Here is a 22,599-nt window from a genome sequence, read left to right as displayed (position 1 = left end):
GAATCCACACAATCCAACTACCAGAGCAGTTCAGAGTCTAATGCACTGATGCAACTATAACTGTTCAAATTGAATGTGTAAGTGAATGCTCGCCATAATTTGATGATAATGTTCACCAAACGCCACACTAAATAATGGTAGAATGTCTGTCCCGCGGCGGCACGTGAAAATACGACATACGCGAACTGAAGATAGATCGTTAAAGTCATCCCAGAATTAACACTTCACTCGAAAATGATTTCATGGTTACGCGTATCCCGAGTAACTTATTACGGCATCCGAGGCTGTTTATAGCAATGATACCGACGCGACGCGACTCCCGGCACAGATGGTGCGCTAATCAGCGTCTGGAGAGAAATGGGACCTTTCTTTCTCATGCAGCTTTATTATATATAAAGCCGTGGTGCAGACGGCTAAGGGAACGCCTGATTAAATCCGCTCTCCCGGCTAGCTGCTGGGCTAGTAATGCACCACTTTAAGTTATCGAATAAATCATTGCTTCCTTTGCTGATGCCCGATGAAGCTCTCAGTTTAAATGCGCAATCAGCACACAGGTAAGTAATCATAATAAAAGTCTGACATGGCTCAGTCAAATATTTCAGGCGAGAGAATTAATTTAATTACACTACACGCAGTAGATGAGCTCTGAACTTGCCCTTTGGAGATACGCTATCTCTATAGTTTTATAGTTATTCAGTTAAAATGTCTCTCATCTTTATGATTATAGCAGATCTCCCTTCTACTTAAATTTAAACATCCTAGCTTTATTTATTCACCTACTTAATCTCCCTTGCTTCCTCAATTTTTAAGACAAAAACCAGAAAATAATGAATTTCAACTAAAATTTTAATATTAGATCCAGAATACTGTTTCTACTAAATTATTATGCAAAAGGAATCTAAATATAAATTTTTAAGTTTCTAGCTCTTTTCTGTTGCGCCAATGATTTTTACAGAAAAACGTCTAAATTTCGAAAATGGTTAAAGTTTTTGAACTGATATTCAACACATATTGATTTAGTATTACGCCTGACATGCTAGAAACGTTTCAGGTTATTTACTTGATTTTTAAAGTAGTGCGCAACATTTATGACGTCAAGAGCTAGTTACAGCATACTGGCTGGCACCCAATGGAAAGACTGATGTGAATTTTATACGGCGTGAGTAGGCTGCTTCCCTACAACTTGTCTTATGATAATAATGTGCAGCACCATACATTTGTCAGCAGAATACTTTTGTGTCTACCTACCTGCCTATCTAGACAAACTACACATTCAGCATCCATATTGTGAGTTTCTGTCTCGGGAAGAGATGGGGCTGATGGCACATCTTGAGGCTCCACACTTGATGTATTACTTGTTTTCTCTTGCAAGTATTCCATTGTGGCTTTTTTAATGGCTGCTCGATCTTCTGATGATTTAATGCCAGCCTACAAAAAAATGAACTTAAAAAATAAATAAAGCATTTACAGTTAGTGTCAAAGACTAATATCTTTAGTTTTGCTGTAATCACTGGATTCCAAATACGTGGTTAGCAAAATATCTGTTTATATAGTTGTCATAACCATTGTATATTAACATGGAAGTCTGTCAGTTGTTTACTTTATTTCTCACAATTTCATGCATTGCCTACCACACAATACCAGGCTAAACTGTCCCTCAAACAAAGATCACACATGCAATTCTTTGCACAGTCAAGTACTGTTGCAGCATTACCAAAATTCACTCTGACTCGTAGTCGGCTGATACTTGTACCAGAGTTTTTTTCTGTTGCATTTCCATTATTGCAAGGCAGTTCAGGTATGGAGATGCCTAAAATGGCTTAGCCGACCTATCCTGGCATGAAACATGCGGCCTCATACATTACACATAATAGAGGGTGGAGGGTGTGGCTGGGCCTGGCGAAGTTTTCATCTCTGCCATTTTTCATTTTCCTGCCTCCAACGTTCCTGCTCAAAATGTACGACAGCAGCTGAAGTAGCTATGTGCCATTGTTTATGATCTTCTGCTGCAGCACACCAATTACTTGGGTCAATGTTTAGACTCTTAAGGTTCTTCTCGAGTTATGTTTATAGCACTTCAGGAGAACACCACAATTACTTGGGTCATTGTTAGACTCTCTAGGTTCTTCTCAAATTGTTCGTTATAGCACTTCAGAGGAGCATCACAGAGCCTTCCAGCTGTGCTCACGTCACTGTATAAAATTTACCAAGGAGGTCTGTTGTTTCTCATTCACTGCTCATGCCTAATCCATCTGAGATGGTGACCAATAATGTTGGCTCTATACTATACATCTTTGCCTTCTCAAGAAACATAGTGTTTGATACAAAGTTATCCCATCTGATGTTCGTAATGTATCCAAGCTTCCGTTGATTTAAGATCTTAAGATCATGGCAATATAGTGTCCAGGCTTCACAATTATAGAGCAGAGTAGAAACAACTACTGCTTGACACACCATCAGTTTGGTGCATAGTGTTAGACCTTTATTCAGGAAGACCTGATGTAGGAGATGTCGAAAAGCAAAATGTGCAGCATGCTTCCAGTTCTCCCCATCCTCTTCTGAGGAGCAATTAGCTGATAGTATGCTTCATAGAAGAGGAAGTGATCTACTTGTTCCAAAGGTGTGCTGGAACTAGAGATATTGAGATCTGGATAAGCACTCCCGAGAGTGGGCTGTGCTAGTACCTTTGTTTTTTGGCTGTTGGTGGTCAGGCCAAACTGTTTATATGCAGTACTTAAACAATTTACAGACAGTTGCAGCTCTGCTGGTGTGTGAGCTGAAGAAGCATCATCATCAGCTTACTGTAGTTCAGTTACTGAGTGAGACTCGTGAACCTTTGAGAGTGCAGCCTGGACTGATTAAATAGCCTTCCATCTAATTTGTATTTGAATTCTACTCCTGTCTACAGATGATGTCTCAAAGAGCATAGCTGCTAGGGATAAAACAAATAACATTGGCGTAAGGACACATTGTTTGAGCCAATTAGTAATAGGGAACTTGTCTGACATTTCATTCTGGTACAGGACTTGGCCAGACATGTCGTCATGGAAAGCTAACTACAGGATCGCTTTCCAAGTCTTCTAATGTGAAGTATCATGAAAATTGTAACCATCATAAAAATCTTCACCTTCTTTGAAGTCTTTACAAAATAGGACTTCAGTTCATAATCTCTGGCTTTCATGACTAGCTGTACTTGTGTTTTCTGATGAATGGTGCATCTTCCCGAAATCTATCTCTACCTGTCTGCCAGCAGTCTTAGCTGGAAGACTGAAGTTTAAAAAGATGTCAGTGACCTGTACCTGCTTAATATGAACGTTTGTGTTACTAAAATTGAAATACTGGAATCAAACTATTCTGATAAACCACAGAAGGAAAAGCTAACAATATCCTCTAAGGGATTTCCAATTTCCCACCTGAAATCTGCCAACAACCTGGTAGAGAATTTTGCGTCACAGTAAAAAACCTCCATTCTGCCACTCTGGATGCTAAACAGGGTTGCATCACCCACATATAACTTATTTTGACTTCTCGTATGGTGATTGTGAATTGAAATGGGACAGCTGTGAGACAACTGGGATACAGTGAAACTAAATATTTGCCGCTGATAACATGAAATCTCCTCTTAAATGCAGTGTGGATTTGGTTCAGAGGCACATTACTGAGCGCAATTTGTTTGCAGGTCATAAGGCTGAAATGAAGAAGTATATGGGGAAATATTTAGGGTTAGTCATGGGTGCAGTCAAGCTGATTGGTATCATATATTGTATTACAGTTGTGGAATGATGACAGATATTTGACATTCAGAAAGGTTTAGATGGATGGTGGTGGATATGGTGTTATGGGTGCTCAACAGTGTAGTCTTTAGCGCCCGAACGGAAACAACAATGGACGAGTGTCACTAAAATCCACCAAGTGCAAAAATAGGACTAAAATTAAAGGTGAAAGGCTACATAGGCAGTTTGCACATCAATAGTTGCAAAGTGGAAAGCAGCACATAAAGAGGATAACTGCAAGAGAACGTAGGTGAAAGGGTTAAAATGAAACACATAGCACATGTCTGGAACTGGCCTATTACAAGTATAAAAAGGCGTGGTAAGCCACTCGGCAACACACTAAAAATTACAACCTAAAATTTTTGGCTGAAGCTCAGAAACATCACAGTACCTTAAAACTTTCTTGACACTCGCCTCGTCATCGGCTAGAATCGAGGGCAGATCCCCACTAATATTAACTTCCTCCCTGACAGAACGATATAAATCACACTCAACTAAAATGTGGCGTACAGTGATTCGTGCGCCACAGGCATCACACAGCGCGGGTTCCTCTCGCCGTAGTAAGAAGGCATGCGTAAGAGGACAGTGCACTATGTGAAGACGTGTAAGGGTCACTTCGTCACGCCTAGGTGACCGGCAGGAGGAACACCACGGCTGGATGGTGGGTTTCACCAACTGCAGCTTATTTTCCCTCACCGCCAGCCATTCCTCTTCCCACAATTGCATATACTTCTGCCGCAGTACAGGAACAACACCTTGCAAAGGAATAGAACATTGTGTCACCTCTGGTAATCTGCAAGCGTCCTTGGCAGCTCTATCAGCTTGTTCATTTCCCCGTAACATGCCCTGGCACCCAGCAAAAGGACACTTGCTTGCCCTGTCGTTGGAGGATGTACAGCTGGTCATAAATCAGCTGTTCCAACTTCTCCGCTGGGTACAGGTTCTGCAGTGACTGTGATGCGCTCAGTGAGTCAGAGCAAATTAGGAAGTTTTTGCCCTGAGTACACCGTATCTGCTCCAATGCCTTCAGAATCGTGTGAAGTTCTGCGGAAAAAGCAGTGTATTCCTGGGGAAGGAGAATCCTGATGACACGTTCGGGGAACACTACTGAGCAGCCAAGAAAATCCCCCTGTTGGGATCCATCCGTGTATACTACTGTAAAATCATGATGCCTATCTAAAATGTTAAAGAATACAGATTTGAAAGTAAAATCTGATGTACTGTCTTTCTTAAAATTTGCCAAATCTAAGATCAGTCTGGGCCTCTGGAGGAGCCAAGGTGGATATCTGCTCCAACCTCGACGTGACACATTAAAACCGGCCACACCCATCTCTAAAATGCAATCCTTTGCACGAATCACATAGGGCCTTGTTGCTCGTTGACGGTTGCGAAAAAGCCTTTCCAGTGGAGGCCGAGCAACAGTGTGGTATGCAGGTGTGTAGCACCATTAGCAGACGCCGCCGGAGGCAAAGTGGCGGTTCACCTGCCTCTGCACACAGGCTCGGTATGGGGCTCATTCTGAACGCCCCAGTGGCCAACCGAAACCCCCTCATGGTGCACCACATCCAACAGCAGACCCATACACCATGCATCCATAATCAAGCTGGGACCAAACGAAGGCTCTGTAAAACTGGAGCAGACAAGTCCTGTCTGCTCCCCATGTGAGGAGACTAAGACATTTAAAAATAGACAGCGCCTTAAGAGACCGTTTTTTCAGTTCCTTAATGTGTGGCAGCCACGTAAGCTTAGAATGAGTGAGGCCCAGAAACTTCACCGTGTCTTTAAAATTCAGAACGGTGTCCCTCATCCTCAATTCAGGCAAGTCTAAAATGGAACGAGAATGATTAAAAAGAACATACACCGACTTTTCAGTTGAAAACTGAAAACCACTCTTCTGTGCCCATTCATCCAAACGTCGGAGAGTGTGTTGCAACTGACGAGTTGTCATTGCAAAGCTTGAAGAAGAGCAAAATACAGAGAAATCGTCCACAAACAAGGAACACTGCACAGGACTTTTCACAACAGACGTAATACTATTAATAGCAATAGCAAAGACCGTCACACTTAAAACACTATCTTGAGGGACACCGCTCTCTTGTTCAAAGTGACTAGACAGTACGTCTCCGACTTGGTACCGAAAATAGTGTGGCGACAGGAAGGACCGAATAAAATTCGGAAGACATCCACGAAAACCCCCATTCGTGGAGCTGCCTGATGATAAGATGCCTCCAACTAGTGTCGTATGCCTTTTCAATGTCAAAAAATATTCCCAACAGGTGATGCTGGCGCAGGAAAGCCTGTTGTATGGCCACCTCCAGGAGGGCCAGGTTATCAAAGGTGGAGTGATACCTCCTGAACCCACACTGAAAGCGACTAAGGAGTTGTCTGGATTCTAACATCCAGACAAGGCGGCGGTTGACCATGCTCTCCAAGGTCTTTCCCACGCAGCTAGTGAGGGCAACACTACGGTAACTACCAGGGCACGTGCGGTCTTTCCCAGGTTTTAAAAGAGGAATAAGCGACTAAGGAGTTGTCTGGATTCTAACATCCAGACAAGGCAGCGATTGACCATCCGCTCCAAGGCCTTTCCCACGCAGCTAGTGAGGGCAACACTATGGTAACTACCCGGGCATGTGCGGTCTTTCCCAGGTTTTAAAAGAGGAATTAAATTGCTTCACGCCACGAGTCAGGGAAGTGACCGGACATCCAAACTAGATTAAAAAGTCGGAGGAGGATTTCTTTATTTCTCCCTGTGAGGTGCTGCAGCATGCTATAGTGGATTCTATCCTGACCAGGGGATGTATCACGAGCCCCACACAATGCAGAATCCAGTTTCCACATGGAAAATGGGCAGTTGTACTCTTCTGTATTGGGTGAGCGGAAGTCAAAACTGCTCCTCTCAGCAGCTACTCTGTGGGGCTGGAAAGCTGGATTCTGACTGGCGGTTGCAGTAATAGCTGCAAAATGAGCCGCCATAGACTGGGCAATATCTTTTGGGGTCGTTTGGAGAGTACCATTCCACATTATAGCAGCCATAGGGCACCTCCCACCTCTCCCAGAAATCCTCCTGATGGTCTCCCATACAATGGAACTTCGCGTAGAACGATTAATGGTGTTAAGGAATTGCTGCCACGACCTCTTCTTCCTCTCTCGTATAATCCGACGACACTTTGCCCTCGCCACCCGAAAAGCTGCAAGGTTCTCTACAGTTGGCCGGCATTTGAACCTACGCAGAGCTGCCCGCCTAGCCCTGATTGCACAGCGGCATTTGTCGCTCCACCAAGGGACAGGCTGCTGCTTCGGTTGTCCCGTGGACTGTGGGATGGACGCTTCACTGGCGCGGTGGATCACTTCAGTAATATGATCCACCCATTCCTGGACACTGACCCGATGTTCAAACTGGGCGAGTTGACTAAACAGTGCCCAGTTGGCTCTACTTAGCACCCATCGAGGCGGTTTCCTTTCCGGTTCCACTGTATGTGGCAAGTGAATCTGGACGGGGAAGTGATCGCTGCCGTGTAAGTCATCAACTACTTTCTCTGCTGTTCTAGGAGGGGCTACAGGCTCTGATACAGTTGCTGCCTTGCAAGTGCACTGACTTGTGCACGTGTTCATGCCAACACTAACAACCTCCATCTGTGTAGATGCATCGACCTTCAGAGGCGGCTTCTGAACAATGGAAGCAAAGGACATAACGAATGTGGGGGGCTGCATGGCCTTAAAGATCTTTTTGGCTTCACTGTAGGGGATACGCTTAATTGTTTTTATTTCTTGTATTTTACGTTCCTCTAGGAAGATTCTACAGTCCCTACTCCAAACAGGGTGGCTTTCAGAACAGTTTATACATCTGACAGGCGATGAACAGTCCATTCCGTCATGGGCAGCCTTACTACAGTTGCCACACATCGCTTCTCCCTTACACCCTAGAGTTGTATGCCTAAAACGCTGGCACTTAAAACAGCGCATTGGGTTTGGGACATAATACCGGACGTTTAGTCGAAGAAATCCTGCCTTGACGTGTTCTGGGAGTTTGGGGGTATTGAAAGTAAGAATGAAGGAGTTTGATTTCACCAGGTTCCCATCTACCCTTTTCATGATGTGCTGAACGTCAACAATTCCCTCCTGAGCCCACTCACTCTTTAATTCTTCTACAGGAATGTCAACGAGATCCCTACAGGTAACAACACCCTTACTGGAGTTCAGGGTGCCATGAAGCTCTGTATCGATAGTGTATTCCCCCAAGCTTTTAGCAGTTTGAAGGTTAACTGCTTGCTGAGCAGTAGATGTTTCAACAAGTCCCATTCCATAAACGCTTCACTGATTTTAAAGTTCCAGCTATTCCTTCTAACCCCTTTTGGATATAGAATGGCAAAACCTTTTCAAAGGAACCCTCTTTCCTTTTTATAATTAAAAACACATTCTGGTTTTCAGTATGTGCTCTGTTACTCTGAACTGCTGTACGTTTGCTGACACCGGAGTCAGGAGGACTGGCTAACCTAGCCCTCTTGTTGGATTGGGCGGTAGTGCCTACCAGCGGTCCACCCATCCCACTGGCCAGCGAAAAATTAGAATGAGGAAAAGAGGAAGAATTTGTGGTATTCATGGTCGTCCCATGAGCAGCTAGGGAAACTTACGTCCATCCAGACAGAGCCCCGCATGCCTGGATAAGCCTTGTACAACTGAGGTGCGGCAGGTTCCCCAGAGGTTGCCCGCTAACGACGGTTCCACCTCAACAGCCATGTTTCTTATCCGCACGCAGCACACCTTGAGATTAAAGGGTTTTTTATAGAGGTATGTACCATCCTCGCGATCCAGGCAACCAAGCCAAGATCCCCAGTCCCTAAGACACACAACGTTCCACCGTTGTGCCACACGGTGGTTGCTGAAGTATGCCCAGAGCTTACGGTATCAGCAGACTGGTGGCGCACACCAGTCCACAGCTCAAGGACCCCGGGGTCGCCAAGCCCGTACTCAGCAAACAAATGCTGAGCCCCTGAGGGGAGAAAGGTTTAGAGGACTATAGTGACTAAGAAACCAATTAAGAAAACAGCTTGTGTAAAAATCATGTTGCATATCTGGTCAGATGCACCATAACAGCATAGGAAAGACTCTTGTGATAGCAGTGGTTAGCACACTGGACTTCCATTTGGGAGTACGATGGTTCAAACCAGCATCCAGCCATCCTGATTTAGGTTTTATCTGATTTCCCTAAATTGCTTCAGGCAAATGCTGGGATGGTTCCTATGAAAGGGCACCACTGAATTCCAACTCCATCCTTCCAAAAACCGATGGGATTGATGACCTTGCTGTCTGGTCACTTACCCCAAATCGACTGACCGACCAAGCAACCAACCAGCTGATGTGATGAAACAACAAAATGATTCACACACATCTTACGCAACTGTTCATGGCTAGTTCAAGTTGTTTACAGTATATGTACCATGCTGAATCATACTGCAATAGTACAGATTTGACAGAAAAACATGGGTCACCATTTCTGCTTGATATGGTAGAAGCAATGTTCACAGTCCTGCCGTATCTATGTGACAGTTACAACAATGTAACACAGGCAATGATTGTGAAACATTTTACTAAATATTTGAAGAAAAGGAGTCATTTATAAATTTGTAATCTGGTTATTTGATACATGTTGTTATGTTATAATATGTATTTTACAGAATATACTAAGTGCAAATTATAAAAATGGGATGTACATAAAAAATAAAAACAAGAAATATTTCCACAACAGACGAAAATTACAATGCAAATGCACGGTTCAGTTTTATGGCCACATAATGGGAATGAATGATTCCAAAAGGCTGAAATGTATTTTCAATATTTTTGACTTACAATCAAACAAAAGAATACTGTTGTATTTGAATATAGGAAAAAAATAGAGGAAATGGATATAGAGCTGGAGGATGTGCAAAACTGAGACGTCTTCAGAACAGCTACTGTGATGTTTGGGACTTTTTGAGATGAGACATGAACAACTGGTGCTAAATGGTTGGATGAATACTGTGCTATTCATAGTGCATTGATGATAGAACATCTGGCTTGAACAAAATAAGAAATATCAGACCATAATGGTTGTTAGCTCTTCATGGCCCTTAGATGTCAACCAACAAAATAAATACAATAATATTATGAGAAGGATCAATTACTACTTACCAAATAGAGGAGATGCTGACCTCAGTGGCCAGAGACAGAAGTCATGTGCGTGTGAGTTCTGTTTGTGAGCATGTGCGTGCGTGTTTGTGTTTTCTACTTTACAGAAAGGCTTTTTGGCCAAAAGCTAACATGTATAGCAGTCTTTTCATTGTACCTACCTGTGACTTAACATCTCCTCTACATAGTGAGTAGCAGACTATATTTTTCATAATATTGTCATTCTATCCTGTATTTTCCATTGTTTAATTTCAACAAAATAAATATATGTACACAAAATATGGATCTATGCTATGTTCTACACAGTCCAAATTTATCAGAAAGATACATTTAATACAAATTAATTTATATACTCATAATCAGATTTTAAAAAGTCATTTATAATTTAATACACTTTTATGACACAGATAGCAGCAGTGTGTGTGTGTGTGTGTGTGTGTGTGTGTGTGTGTGTGTGTGTGTCTCAAGACTGTAAGCTCTACAAGTTAATCTTCTCTACTGTCTACAAGTACTTTAAGACTGTTTTACTGTGGAGTTAGAAAGGCTTAAAGTTTTGGAGAAAAAAAAATTAATTTATGTTGTTATAGATAACATCTTTGTCCAGAAAATAGGAGATGTAAGACACCTCCAATGTAATAACTCACAACCAAATTATGAAATACAAAGGTTAAATCTCTGGATGCCAACATGAACTAGTAGACCTCTTGTTAAGGGCAATTCAATCAAATTTTAAAGTTGCCTAAAAGAAAAATATTTGTCTCAATGGCAGAAAGCAGACACAAAATTTCTGAGTCAGACCTGTTGCTGACAGTTATTGATTTACTTCCACCTGATCTTATCCTACTGCTCCTTGATCTGTATCTTGCAAGAATTAAGGTTTTGTTTCTCCATGCCCTTTCCTCTCTTTTGTAAGCTAGGGATCTATTCTCTACTGCAACAGTGAACAAAACTAATGTAAATGTCCTTGCTTGTTAGTAATCCATAAGCTATGACTCACCATCCCCTTTATTTCAGAAGACAACACATGGGGTGTAACAGCGACAGCTCATGACTAGAAACATTTCTGACATCCAGTGATGGCAAATTGTAAGACTGTTGGATTGGAGCTGATGTACCGAAAGCTGACAGTATGTTAGGTGTACTGAGGGTATTACCATCTAAGCTAATTATAGGATGACTCGTAGTAAGATTTTGGTAGTAGAAGATAGGGGTGAGCAGAAATCAATTTTGTTGATTACTAGCGACCCAGGCAGGTTTCACATGGATAACATTAAGTATCTGTGGCCAGATCACTTGTAAGGACAACTTGTGTGCATCTGTATGCAGTGATACAATTGTTTATTGCTAATGAGGCCATAATTTATTCACAGATTTGGTTAAACGTAGTTTGATGAATGTACTTTAACATCTCCTCTAGTTCGCACTCATTTTAATAGCAGAAATGAAGCTGTGATAATGTCCCAAAACTGAGTGCTAAATTGCACACAACAGATGAACTAAAATGCAAACTGTCAATCGGTGTCTATGAATTTGAGGATTAATCACAGCAACAGCGAAGCTGCAAATGTGTTACATGATTCATTGTTGGACTGCTCAGTTGTTAACAGCATCACCCACAAGAGGGAAGGTTCAGGTTCAAGTCCCAATCTTACACACAGTTTTAATCAGCCAGGAACTTACAAAGTATTGTACATACACACTGTTGCAGAGCAAAATAGCTCACTCTGGATGTTAACCAACATTTTTTGCAGAGCATCTAGAAAAAGAAGTGTAGGCACTCATCAGGTTTCCGTGAGCCTGCTGCTATGCAGCTCTACCATCGCATAGCACTGGGTGAGGAACGTTTCAATATATTTACCAGTCGGATCTCTCACAATTTTAAAATGCTGTGTTTGATAAGATAAGTGAACTATGCAATCTGCATTGAAAATGCAACTCTGAAACATCAGGTCACATAAAACAAGCAAATGAAATATGCTAACTAAGTTCAAAATACAGTCTAACATTCAAAAAATCATCTATAAGGGCCATACCAATCAATGATACAGATTAAAACATCGGAGATAACTGATAATATGAACTCACTCTTATAATTTGTAGTTGTTAATTGCCAGAACTCTGGAAAGCTTGCATGATGTCTCTGCTGACAAGAGATTCCTTGCCAATTTCTTTCATGCAAAAGAAACAGCGGCACTTAAAACAGAAAATAATTTACTGGAAAGGTCACGTTTATGTTCCACACAACATCCTAAATCACTTGTCCCTAAAACAATTTCACCAGTGCTGACTAAACACTCAAACTATATCACCCCATACATTTGAGATGGAAGAACTACTTCAGCCTGTAAAAGAATGTTGAAAATGATTTTGGATGGATAAGTTAAATAATAAAGGCCATTTATTGAGCCGAAGTCTTTAAGGCAGTGAAGGTTGCAGCTATTGTGTCAGATGGCATTTCACTCACAAGAGTTTACGCACACTTCACACAGCTGCTTTGATTTTTAAGCTTTTTGACAAAGTAACCTGCTACACTATGTGATCAAAAGTATCCAGACACCTGGCTGAAAATGACTTACAATTTCATGGCTCCATCGGTAATGCCCGAATTCAATATGGTGTTGGCCCACCCTTAGCTTTGATGACAGCCTCCACTCTTGCATGCATATGTTCAATCAGGTACTGGAGGTTTCTTGGGGAATGGCACCCCTTCCTTCATGGAGTGCTGCACTAAGGAGAGGTATCAATGTTGGTCGATGAGGCCTGGCACGAAGTAGGCGTTCCAAAACATTCCAAAGGTGTTATGCAGGATTCAGGTCAGGACTCTGTGCAGGCCAGTCCATTACAGGGATGTTATTGTTGTGTAACCACTCTGCTACAGGCCATGCATTATGAACAGGTGCTCGATCATGTTGAAAGGTGCAACTGCCAACCCCGAAGTGCTCTTCAACAGTGGGAAGCAAGAAGATGCTTAAAACATCAATGGAGGCCTGTGCTGTGATAGTGCCACACAAAATGACAGGGGGTGTAAGCCTCCTCCCTGAAAAACATGACCGCACCATAACACCACCACCTCCGAATTTTACTTTCGGCGCTACACATGCTGGCAACTGCCATTCACCAGGCATTCACCATACGGAAACCCAGCCATCGGATTGCTACACTGTGTACTGTGATTTGTCACTCCACACAATGTTTTTTCACTGTACAATCGTCCAACGTTTACGCTCCTTACACCAAGCGAGGCGTTGTTTGGCACTTACCAGAGTGATGTGTGGCTTATGAGCAGCCGCTCGACCATGAAATCCAAGTTTTCTCACAACCTGCCTAACTGTCATAGTACTTGCAGTGGTTCCTGATGCAGTTTGGAATTCCTGTGTGATGGTCTGGATAATGTCTGCCTATTACACATTACAACCCTCTTCAACTGTTGGCGGTCTCTGCCAGTCACCAGACGAGGTCGGCCTGAACACTTTTGCTCTACATGTCCCTTCACGTTTCCACTTCACTATCACATTGGAAACAGTGGGCCTAGGGATGTTTAGGGGTGTGGAAATCTTGCATTTAGACATATGACAAAAGTGACACCCAATCACCTGACCACGTTCAAAGTCTATGAGTTCTGCAGAGCGACCCATTTTTCTCTCACAAGATGACTAATGACTACTGAGGTTGCTGATATGGAGTACCTGGCAGTAGATGGCAGCACAATACACCTAATATGAAAAACTTATGTTTTTGGGGTGTCCGGATACTTTTGATCACATAGTGTATGTGATAAACTAAACATTGTTTTGGAATGTTGTCTGTATACGGAATAAGAAGTTCATTTTCCCAGCCTGCTATAATCATTTTGTCCTCAATTTTGACCTCAGCAGATAAGTTAATGTGTGTGTTTTGTACCTCCGTTTCTTCAGCCCATAAATGCATCTGATTAACAAATGATGTAAGGGGTGGTTCAGAATTTGGTTCCCAGTTCCTAGATGCAGACACAGCTGTCTTAACAGGGACACACATACATGCTGTAACATATATAACTGCAGAAGATTGACAGTTGATGGAGAGCTGTCACAACTTATAGACCTCAGAATTCCAAAATTATGTCCTAGAGGGTCTTGGTTAAATTTTCCTGTCTTTATATGCTTAAAATCTTTGGACTATAAATACTGAAAAACTTTCAATGTACTCTTTAGCATGAATCTGAGAGATTCCATCATTCTGTTTGAGGAAAATGTGTTGTTTCCTGAGCAAATGGTTTTGTAAACATCAATTAATATTTTGTGTGAAGGGGCACCTTTGAAAGTACTGTGTTTTCACTGCCACAAATTCTCAGGATCGGTTTTGCAGAAAATTTTAATTTCGTTTGCAATTGAACTGCTGAATAATTGAAAAGTCAACTTCACATTCATGTTTAGAAAGATATAGGGGCAATATGGGAAGAAGTCAATTTTTGACAAGCTCTAAGGCCTGCAAATTCATGGGACAAGTCCAAAGCATACACCTGTCTACACAAATTAAAATCTTTTTCTTGATTTTTGTGCAACTACCTACTTTTATCGTGAAAATATTTCATCATACATTTTAAATGTGTACATAGTCCGAAAAGGCCCAAAGTTTTCTGTCCTGATTAACTGGATTTCGGATACTACATCTAACATTTCCTGGTTTGCCGGCAATTTCTAGTTAAATCCAAGCCTTTTTATTTAATTGTCTTCATCATTTGTGAAACTTGTCACTCTTGCCCCAGCTTGTTCCAACTGTATGATTATCTGCATCAATATTTTAGCTAGCATATCACCACACGTTGCATTTTTGCTTGCATAAATGGCAACTGGTTGGACCCAGCTATAAAGGAGGGGAATAAACATGAATACCGCAGCCTAGTTCACCAAAGTATACTTTTCTTCCTCTGGAGATAAATAACGTTAGTCTACAAATCCATCCACTTTGCGTAAATAGCAATTAAACTGAATGTCTTCCCTTAATTTAATGTCATCAAAAATTTCAACGCCTAAATGTTTATTTTTGTCCTGTTCATTTTTAAAATTTTCTCTGATAGCAGTTATGGCATGTGTGTTGACACCATACAAGCATTTAAATCCCTTGCAGAGCTTTCTCTTCAGAAGGCACAGGAAGTAAGTCATACTTTTGACAATGCTTGTAGCCTTTAGGTGATTTAATTTTAAGAAGCAAGCTTTCAGGGAATAAACTCATCACTATATCAAATACCAGTTGGGGTTACTTGCCACTTTTTGAGCATGATGTCTATGACTAACTTCTGTTTTTTACTCGGGAAATTCAATATACTACATGCACATGACTTGGATTGTGTTAGAGTAGAAACTTCCTTTTCTAACAAAATTACACTCTCCCTCTCTTCCAGTAGCTGATTCTGTGTTCTCACTAGCATTCTTTTTAGATTTTTGGTTTTTCATTTGATTGCCGATAATTTTTCTGGCATCAGCCTCACTGTCTAATAAATGGGAAGCTCTACATACTGCAACTGGTGTACAAATCTTTTAAGTTTTGGTACAAAAATGGGACAGTTTTTTTTACCATTCTCCTTGAAGGAGATTTGCATGCTTTCAAGTGAGTAGTTAAATAGCTCAGAAAGATTGGAAAAATAGAGGCACTGACCCTGGCTTTAAATTCCATCTTGTTCTCAGTATTTTGACCTTCTTTCCTTCTATAACGAATGAATCCATTTTAACAAAATCTTTTTCACATTCATATGATTTACTTGTTAATTGAATATACTTCCTCATAATAGCTTTAGCCCATTTGGCAAAATCACTGGCAGTCTTTGGGGGTCTAAAAATGTCTATCTGTTGCAGATGACTTGTATCCTGATTGACATCTGGGAACATAAATAGCATGGCATAGTGACTAATGCAGTTTTCTTTGTCAGATAGCAGTAACTCAATACACCACACAGATTATCATTAAATGTGTAAAAAGTCTACAAACACACATGTAAATATTAATCTACTGTTACTTTTTCTTTGACATCATGAAACACAAGAAAACAAGACAATGATTCTAGATGTGTCTTACGAGCTGCACCATTAGAAATCTACTTCAGCCAGCCACAAGCAACCTCTACGCAGTCTGTCATAGGGTAAAGCAACTACTGTTGTAAGAGAGATGATGAAAACAGAAGTAACAGCACTTCTCCTTCTAGGCGCTATGCTTTTTGCTTACTTTATTAACTATTGTCTCAACATTTTTCCTTGTTACTCTCATTCACTAATTCATTATTAACATAAACATGTACTGTTTAAGGCTTTCCCAATATAGTATATGTTGTTAAGACTCTTGACTACTACAGCAGATGGCGAATCCAAAACTGTAATATTTCGGCTTTGAGTGTAATGAATTCTTGCGGGATTAAATTTGGTATTTTTCTCATACATAGGTGCAAAGTTTTCTGTACCATCATTATATATAAATTTGTAAGTGTGTTGGTAATTAATGTTATGTCAAAGGTTACACATTTGAATAACACACAGGTGTGCATTTTTTATACAAATGATATTGTAGGTTAGTGCAAATATTTGTTCTGTGTTGTATTACTTGTCTGAGGTACCCGTTTGCAACATGCAGCCTTCAGAGTTCGCTGGCAGATTGCAAGTACAGCATGGAGATTGAGCTTCCAACATCAGATGGATTGCTTACGGGGAGCCATGGAGGAGGTGACATCTACTGTCATCAATACAGAAGTTATTCAATAATGGAATTTTGAATACTTTTGTTAAAAAAAAATTGCAGTTAAATTCCAGTATGGTTTTAGACTCTTCTCAACCGTGGTATCTGTTATTGGGTGTATAATAAATGTTGAAGTTCATTGCAAGAATAGGGACTGGAGAAGAATTAATATGTGATATGTCAAAGATGAAATGCATGAAATGTCATGTGGCTAGGGCCTCCCGTCGGGTAGACCATTCGCCTGGTGCAGGTCTTTCGAGTTGACGCCACTTCGGCGACCTGCACATCAATGGGGATGAAATAATGATGATTAGGACAACACAACACCCAGTCCCTGAGCGGAGAAAATCTCCGACCCAGATCTGAAACTATACCAATATTTCCACAATTTTTGGCAATCAGAAACCTCTCACAACACAGCACCTATTCCTTATTTTAATGTGCAATGTCAGCTGTTGTGGAATTCCACCAAAGGCTATCATCACTGCCTGAAGGTGACACACATTTGTGGCTGGAGAAGGGAAAGAAAAGACTTGAGAGAAAGTACTCTTAAATGAGAGAAAAAGAAACTATTTTTGAAACCTCAAGCTTTCATATCTGTCATCATTATTGCAAGTGCTCCTGCACCAGCAGTTCTCTCATCTCACACTGAAGAAGCTTGCTGCATTTTTATCAGTTGGTATGAATCACACCCTGCTGTAGTTCTCTCATATGCTACTTGTACTGAAGGAATAGGTTTTCATTAAATTCTACAACCACAAACAAAAGAAAAATTGGATAATGCTACAATTCACTTCACTCTGGACTGCACGATTCCTCTTGCAGCTCTGATAAATTTGGATGGTGGCAGTTGTTTTGTAGTAATATTGTGGGGTTTACTCAATACTGTCTGGTGAAAAATCCAATAAATGTATTTGCAACAACTCTGCTGGGAAATACTGATAAGTCACACACTTCACCCTGTTCAGTTTAATAATAATAACTATTTTATACCTATGTGTTGAAAATTTTTCTTACATGCAATGCAATTTTCTGTTTAGCTGTTAAATTATTACTTGCATACATACAATGGAACCAACCTGAATAAGGTCATAATCAGTCAGTTCCTCAAGGCGTTTTGTGTCATGTACCCATTCTGACAAAAAGGGCAAACAGTGAACAACTCCAGCCATTACAAGATGATGTCCCAAAGCTGGATCTAAATTACGTTCCAGATCAACAAGACTTGGTGGTCGTGAATCAAGCAGCCGTTGATACTGCATTAGCCAGAAGTCAGCTTGAGACTGTAAATGATAAGGTAAATTTAGAATAGCGTCACCACTTGATACCATGCAAGAAGCAAAATCAATTTTCACATAATGTCTACATATGTCACCAGAAATGGAGATATGCTTGAGTCTGGCATGAGCAATGGTAGTTAACTAGAGGATGTTATCAAGTTTGACCCAAGTTCTCCACAGAAGTTCACATGTGCCTCTGCACTTTGTGCTCTCTGCTGGAAACTGCAGAGAAAGATCGTCTGCACTGAATTATTATTTAGTTTCTGGATGCTCAACAACCTCTATTTCATATTTCAGTGCTTTTAACATCAAAACCATTTTGTGCTGTGTATTGCTATTTTTACCCTGTTTCTGCCGGCCTTTGAGAAAGGAAACTTTGACAAAGGAATCTTGCATTAGTGTCCTGGTAGAAACACCAGATGATGCTGGTTGAGGAAAAGTCATGGGTGATTATGATATTTATTCACACTACTACAGGGCTGCATGCACAGAGAACTTTTACGAGATCATGCTGTCTGTATGCAAGAAAAGTAAATGCATCCTCAAATCGAAGGATGATTTGAGTATCAGAGTGCTTTAACAGGTACACACTAGTTGGATACAGGTATTATGTTGATACTGTGTGTGTGAGGTGCCAGGATGAGGAATGAATAAAGACATATATAAATATAAACAGAATATGTAACAAGGGATTTCAGTGAAATAATGGTTAATTTACAAAAGCAGTTGAAAATAAAATAAAAATATAAATCTAGAACCAAAAAAGCAAAAAGAGAAAATAAATTAAAGTAAGCTTAGTACAAGGATTAGTGCATGTACAACAATACACAACAAACAACACAGTCAAAATATATGCATAAAATAATGCACATTCCTCTTAAAAATTCATCTACTAAATAAAAAGTGTTATCAAGTAAACACATCTTTGTTCTATTTTTAAATAATGTGCTGTTGCTGCATAGATCTTTGGAGTTTATTTGACAGTTAACTAAACATTTTTACAGCTTTCTGTACCTGGGTTAGATTTCTGAAATCACAATGGAGGTCAGCCTTCTTTCTTGTATTGTGATTAAGGTACATTTCATTGATTTAATAGCGCACAGAGTTGTCAATCATGAAGTTCGTAACAGAATAAACGTATTGGGTAGTGATGCAAGTATCAAAATTTCCCTACAAAGACTGTAAAAGAAGTATCTCAGAGAGACTCTGCACACGATTCGGATATTTTCCTGCGGGAAAAATTCTTTAATGTGGGTGAATTGAACTAAAAGATAATTCCATAGCCAAATACCAAAGTGGAAATACCAAAGTAAGTGGGCTTTGTGATACTGATGTCTTTAATGTGAGACTGCCTTAGTGGCAAAAGTAGCTGAAGCCACACTTTTTATGGTCTGGGGGACATTGTGTTTTCAGATAACACTGCTATCGGTGTAGAGACCTAGAAATTGGAGCAGTACACTCTTAGTATTTGCTCACTGCCCTGCAGAATAGCTATCTCTTGTGGGATTTTGTGTTCATTTTGACCAGCCACCAGAGTGCATTAGTGTTGACTATGTTTGGTGTTGTTGTCAGGCTTGGTAGTGTGTAGGTGTGAACAGCAACAGACATCGAGTAACTGCTGTGAAGGGCACAGAGATACTACATTCTTATATGAGACAGCATTTCAGCACCTGACAGAGTTTGAAAGGGGTCTCACTGTGTGTGTCCATTTGGTTGGCTGGTCAAATTGTGCGATATCCTGTTATGGGGCCCTATTTTGGACAGCATGGGAATGTGAGGGGAGGTATACTAGTCCTCAAGGTTGAATAGAGTTCCAGTATATTCAGCAATGAATCGTGGTACAGCATTAACCTGGACGATCATCACTGGTGAGTATGGCTGCAACCTGAGAGAGGTCCCATTCTTCTAATGTTTTGGAGAGGCACAGCACTGTGTCATGGCGTGGGGAGCCACTGGGTATGTCTTCGGGTCACAGGTGGTAGGGACTGAAGGAAGTCTCATGGCACAGCGGCATGTCATGGACATTCTGGAACCTTTTGCAGACAATTATTACTTGGGCACACTGACAACAGTCTCATAGTAAATTTACTACCTTATTAAGTTTCGTCAACTACCAATTAAAACTTTGTCTGAACAGTTCTTGAAAGACCCAACAACACTGACTGACTGCTGTGTCATCCTCAGCCTATAGGCATCACTGGACGCGGGTATGAAGGGGCGTGAGGTCAGCACACGTGTCTCCCGCGCGTTGCTTCGAGCCGCTACTTTTCAATCAAGTAGCTCCTCAATTTGCCTCACAAGGACTGAGTGCATGCCGCTTGCAAACAGTGCTCAGCAGACAGGGCAGTCACCTAACCAAGTTCTAGCCAAGCCCAACAGTGCTTAACATAAGTGACCTCGCAGGAACCAATGTTACCATTGTGGCAAGGTCAGTGGTCAACAGTCAATTACATTTTGTAAGCAACAACTTTCATAAACATAACAGCTTAAAGAGGAATGATCTACACTATCCATCATTCAGACTTAGTGTATCAGAGAAAGGAGTAAGGTAATGGGCCATAAAAATCTTTGGTCACCTACTTATGTGAGTACAGAATTTAATGGCTAACAAAATTAATTTAAAATACACACAGAACTCATATCAGCTCAACAACAAATTCCACTTGGGGAAAAAAGGGGGGGGGGGGGGTGCACATTGATAAGAAATTGTGTAAATGGACAGCATATTGTCACCTTTTCCTCTGAGAGGATGAACAACAATTATAATAACTGACTTGTTCAATATCAGTGCAAGAGTTCATAATTATGATTCACAGAACATGGAATCAATTTAAATATTTCTTCTTAACTGTAAGAGTATGGAGTTGTTATTTAATTTTGTACTTCATTTCCCTAAAGTCTTGTATTACATTAGTTTTCCACTGAAATTTAATAAATTACAAAAGAAGACATTATTTCAAAGCCATACTCATATTATGTACATATTATAAAGACAACAGACATGTATTCCTTTACACGTGATAATTAGAGATCTACTGTTTTTCCTTAGATGTAAACAATCACTACTAATAGCTTTAAACACACATTATTTTTCCTGCTGTGTGCTTTTGTAAGGTATGAAGAGTCCCACATTATGGTGAAGAAAAGTTTAAAATCCCAGTGCAGCCAGATCAACCATTTCGTCTTTCGGAAGGAAAATTATAATACTAGACTTGACAACTTTACAGTTGCAGGTTCTCAAGAAACATATTGTCATATGCCATATCAAAGTAACTACTTGTTGAACAAAATAAGATTTTTTGGTATTGGCTACATTGCACTATACCTCTTTGTCTGATGGCCTTCGGCGCTCCATTTCATTCAAGGTTCGGAGAAGTTGTTTACGCCGCTCTTCTTGCTGGCCCATCAGCTTTACAAGCAAATGAGAAAGTGCTTTCCGCTTCTCACTTAATTCAGCCTATGTAGAAATATATGAGACATACATAAATAGGTTCTAACAATGAACAATTAATTCACATACAAACAGATGAAGTATGCTGCCCCTACATTTAACAGATACTGTGTGTCTGAAAATTAACATTCAATAAATTTTTGATAAAGAATATCTTTTGGCGGAAGCACTGAGGAATATGTCACATGGTTGTTGAAGTAGAAGTAGTAGAAGAAGAAGAAGAAGAAGAAGAAGAAGAAGAAGAAGAACAACAACAACAACAAGAATTAGTAGTAGTAGTAATAGTAGTATATTTAGACAGGGATTGCTCTTTCGGGGCTATCAGATATGCCAAGTTAAAATAAAGAGAAAACTCATCAACATTTGAAATCTACAATTAGATAGGCTTCCTCCACACTTGTACAACCATTTATTATATGTAATTCTACCTTGCCACTTTCCATTAGGTCATTTTCTCAACCATTTCTTACCTCTTCAAATCTAACAAAGAATTTCCATTGTCCATGTATCATCCATTTACCTGACTGTCTCTCCTGTCCACCTACATTAAATTTTCATTACAATAGTAGCAGTTTGTGCTGCACTCAGGTGTCCAACCAGGTACTGTTGTTTACACAATATGATATTTCGACAGCTTACCATGCTGTCATCTGCAGAATGAGTGTCTTTGCATTGTTATGTTTCCACCTTCTTCAGTTGTGGAAATAATTACTGGACAATGTCTAACTTCAGCTGGCCAAGTGCTGAGTCCCACACTTTAGTGAGAGTGAAGCCACTGTCCCCATTGATCATGTAGTCAGCCACTCATATCTGAACAGCTTCCTTTAAACACAGTCGTAAAACGATGATTTCTGTTTTAGGATCACCATTTGTTCATATTTCACTGACTCACTGAACAATCTTCAGCTCACATTTTACACTTAAATTTTCTGCTTCACTACCAATAGTGGAAAATGATAATACACACTGATTGTTAACTTTCTGTATCAGACACATCAGAAGCTTAGTTTTGAAAACTCTATATCATTTACCAAAAGCACTGCACATCATTTTTTGGACTCTGTTATGTTTATTTTATTGTCCAAACATTAATCTTCTTTTAACTGCAATACATACAAAAACTGATCAACTAATTCATGACTTCACTGTGGCTTTACACTATTTTCTTTCTAATATGTTGGTAAAGAATTATTTCGGTCTTATTTTAACAGGTTTCCTGGCCTAC

At 40.4% G+C, this 22,599-nt stretch overlaps 1 protein-coding gene across 3 annotated transcripts in view; it reads right to left on the bottom strand.

The window, feature by feature from the left end:
• The window catches only part of LOC126266605 (E3 ubiquitin-protein ligase LRSAM1-like), a 189,562-nt gene that overhangs the window by 16,119 nt on the left and 150,844 nt on the right, over positions 1 to 22,599 (bottom strand). For all 3 annotated transcript variants that reach the window (XM_049970929.1, XM_049970930.1, XM_049970931.1), the window contains 3 exons: positions 21,249 to 21,380; positions 17,723 to 17,926; positions 1,249 to 1,428 (listed from right to left, as the gene is read on the bottom strand). In XM_049970929.1, the coding sequence (XP_049826886.1) occupies positions 1,249 to 1,428; positions 17,723 to 17,926; positions 21,249 to 21,380 (516 nt within the window). The remainder of the gene's footprint in view (positions 1 to 1,248; positions 1,429 to 17,722; positions 17,927 to 21,248; positions 21,381 to 22,599) is intronic.

This window comes from Schistocerca gregaria, chromosome 4 (genome assembly GCF_023897955.1).
Source record: "Schistocerca gregaria isolate iqSchGreg1 chromosome 4, iqSchGreg1.2, whole genome shotgun sequence".
NCBI lineage: Eukaryota > Metazoa > Arthropoda > Insecta > Orthoptera > Acrididae > Schistocerca > Schistocerca gregaria.
The sequence above is the reverse complement of the archived record's forward strand: the minus strand, read 5'-3'. Positions and strand labels throughout refer to the sequence as shown.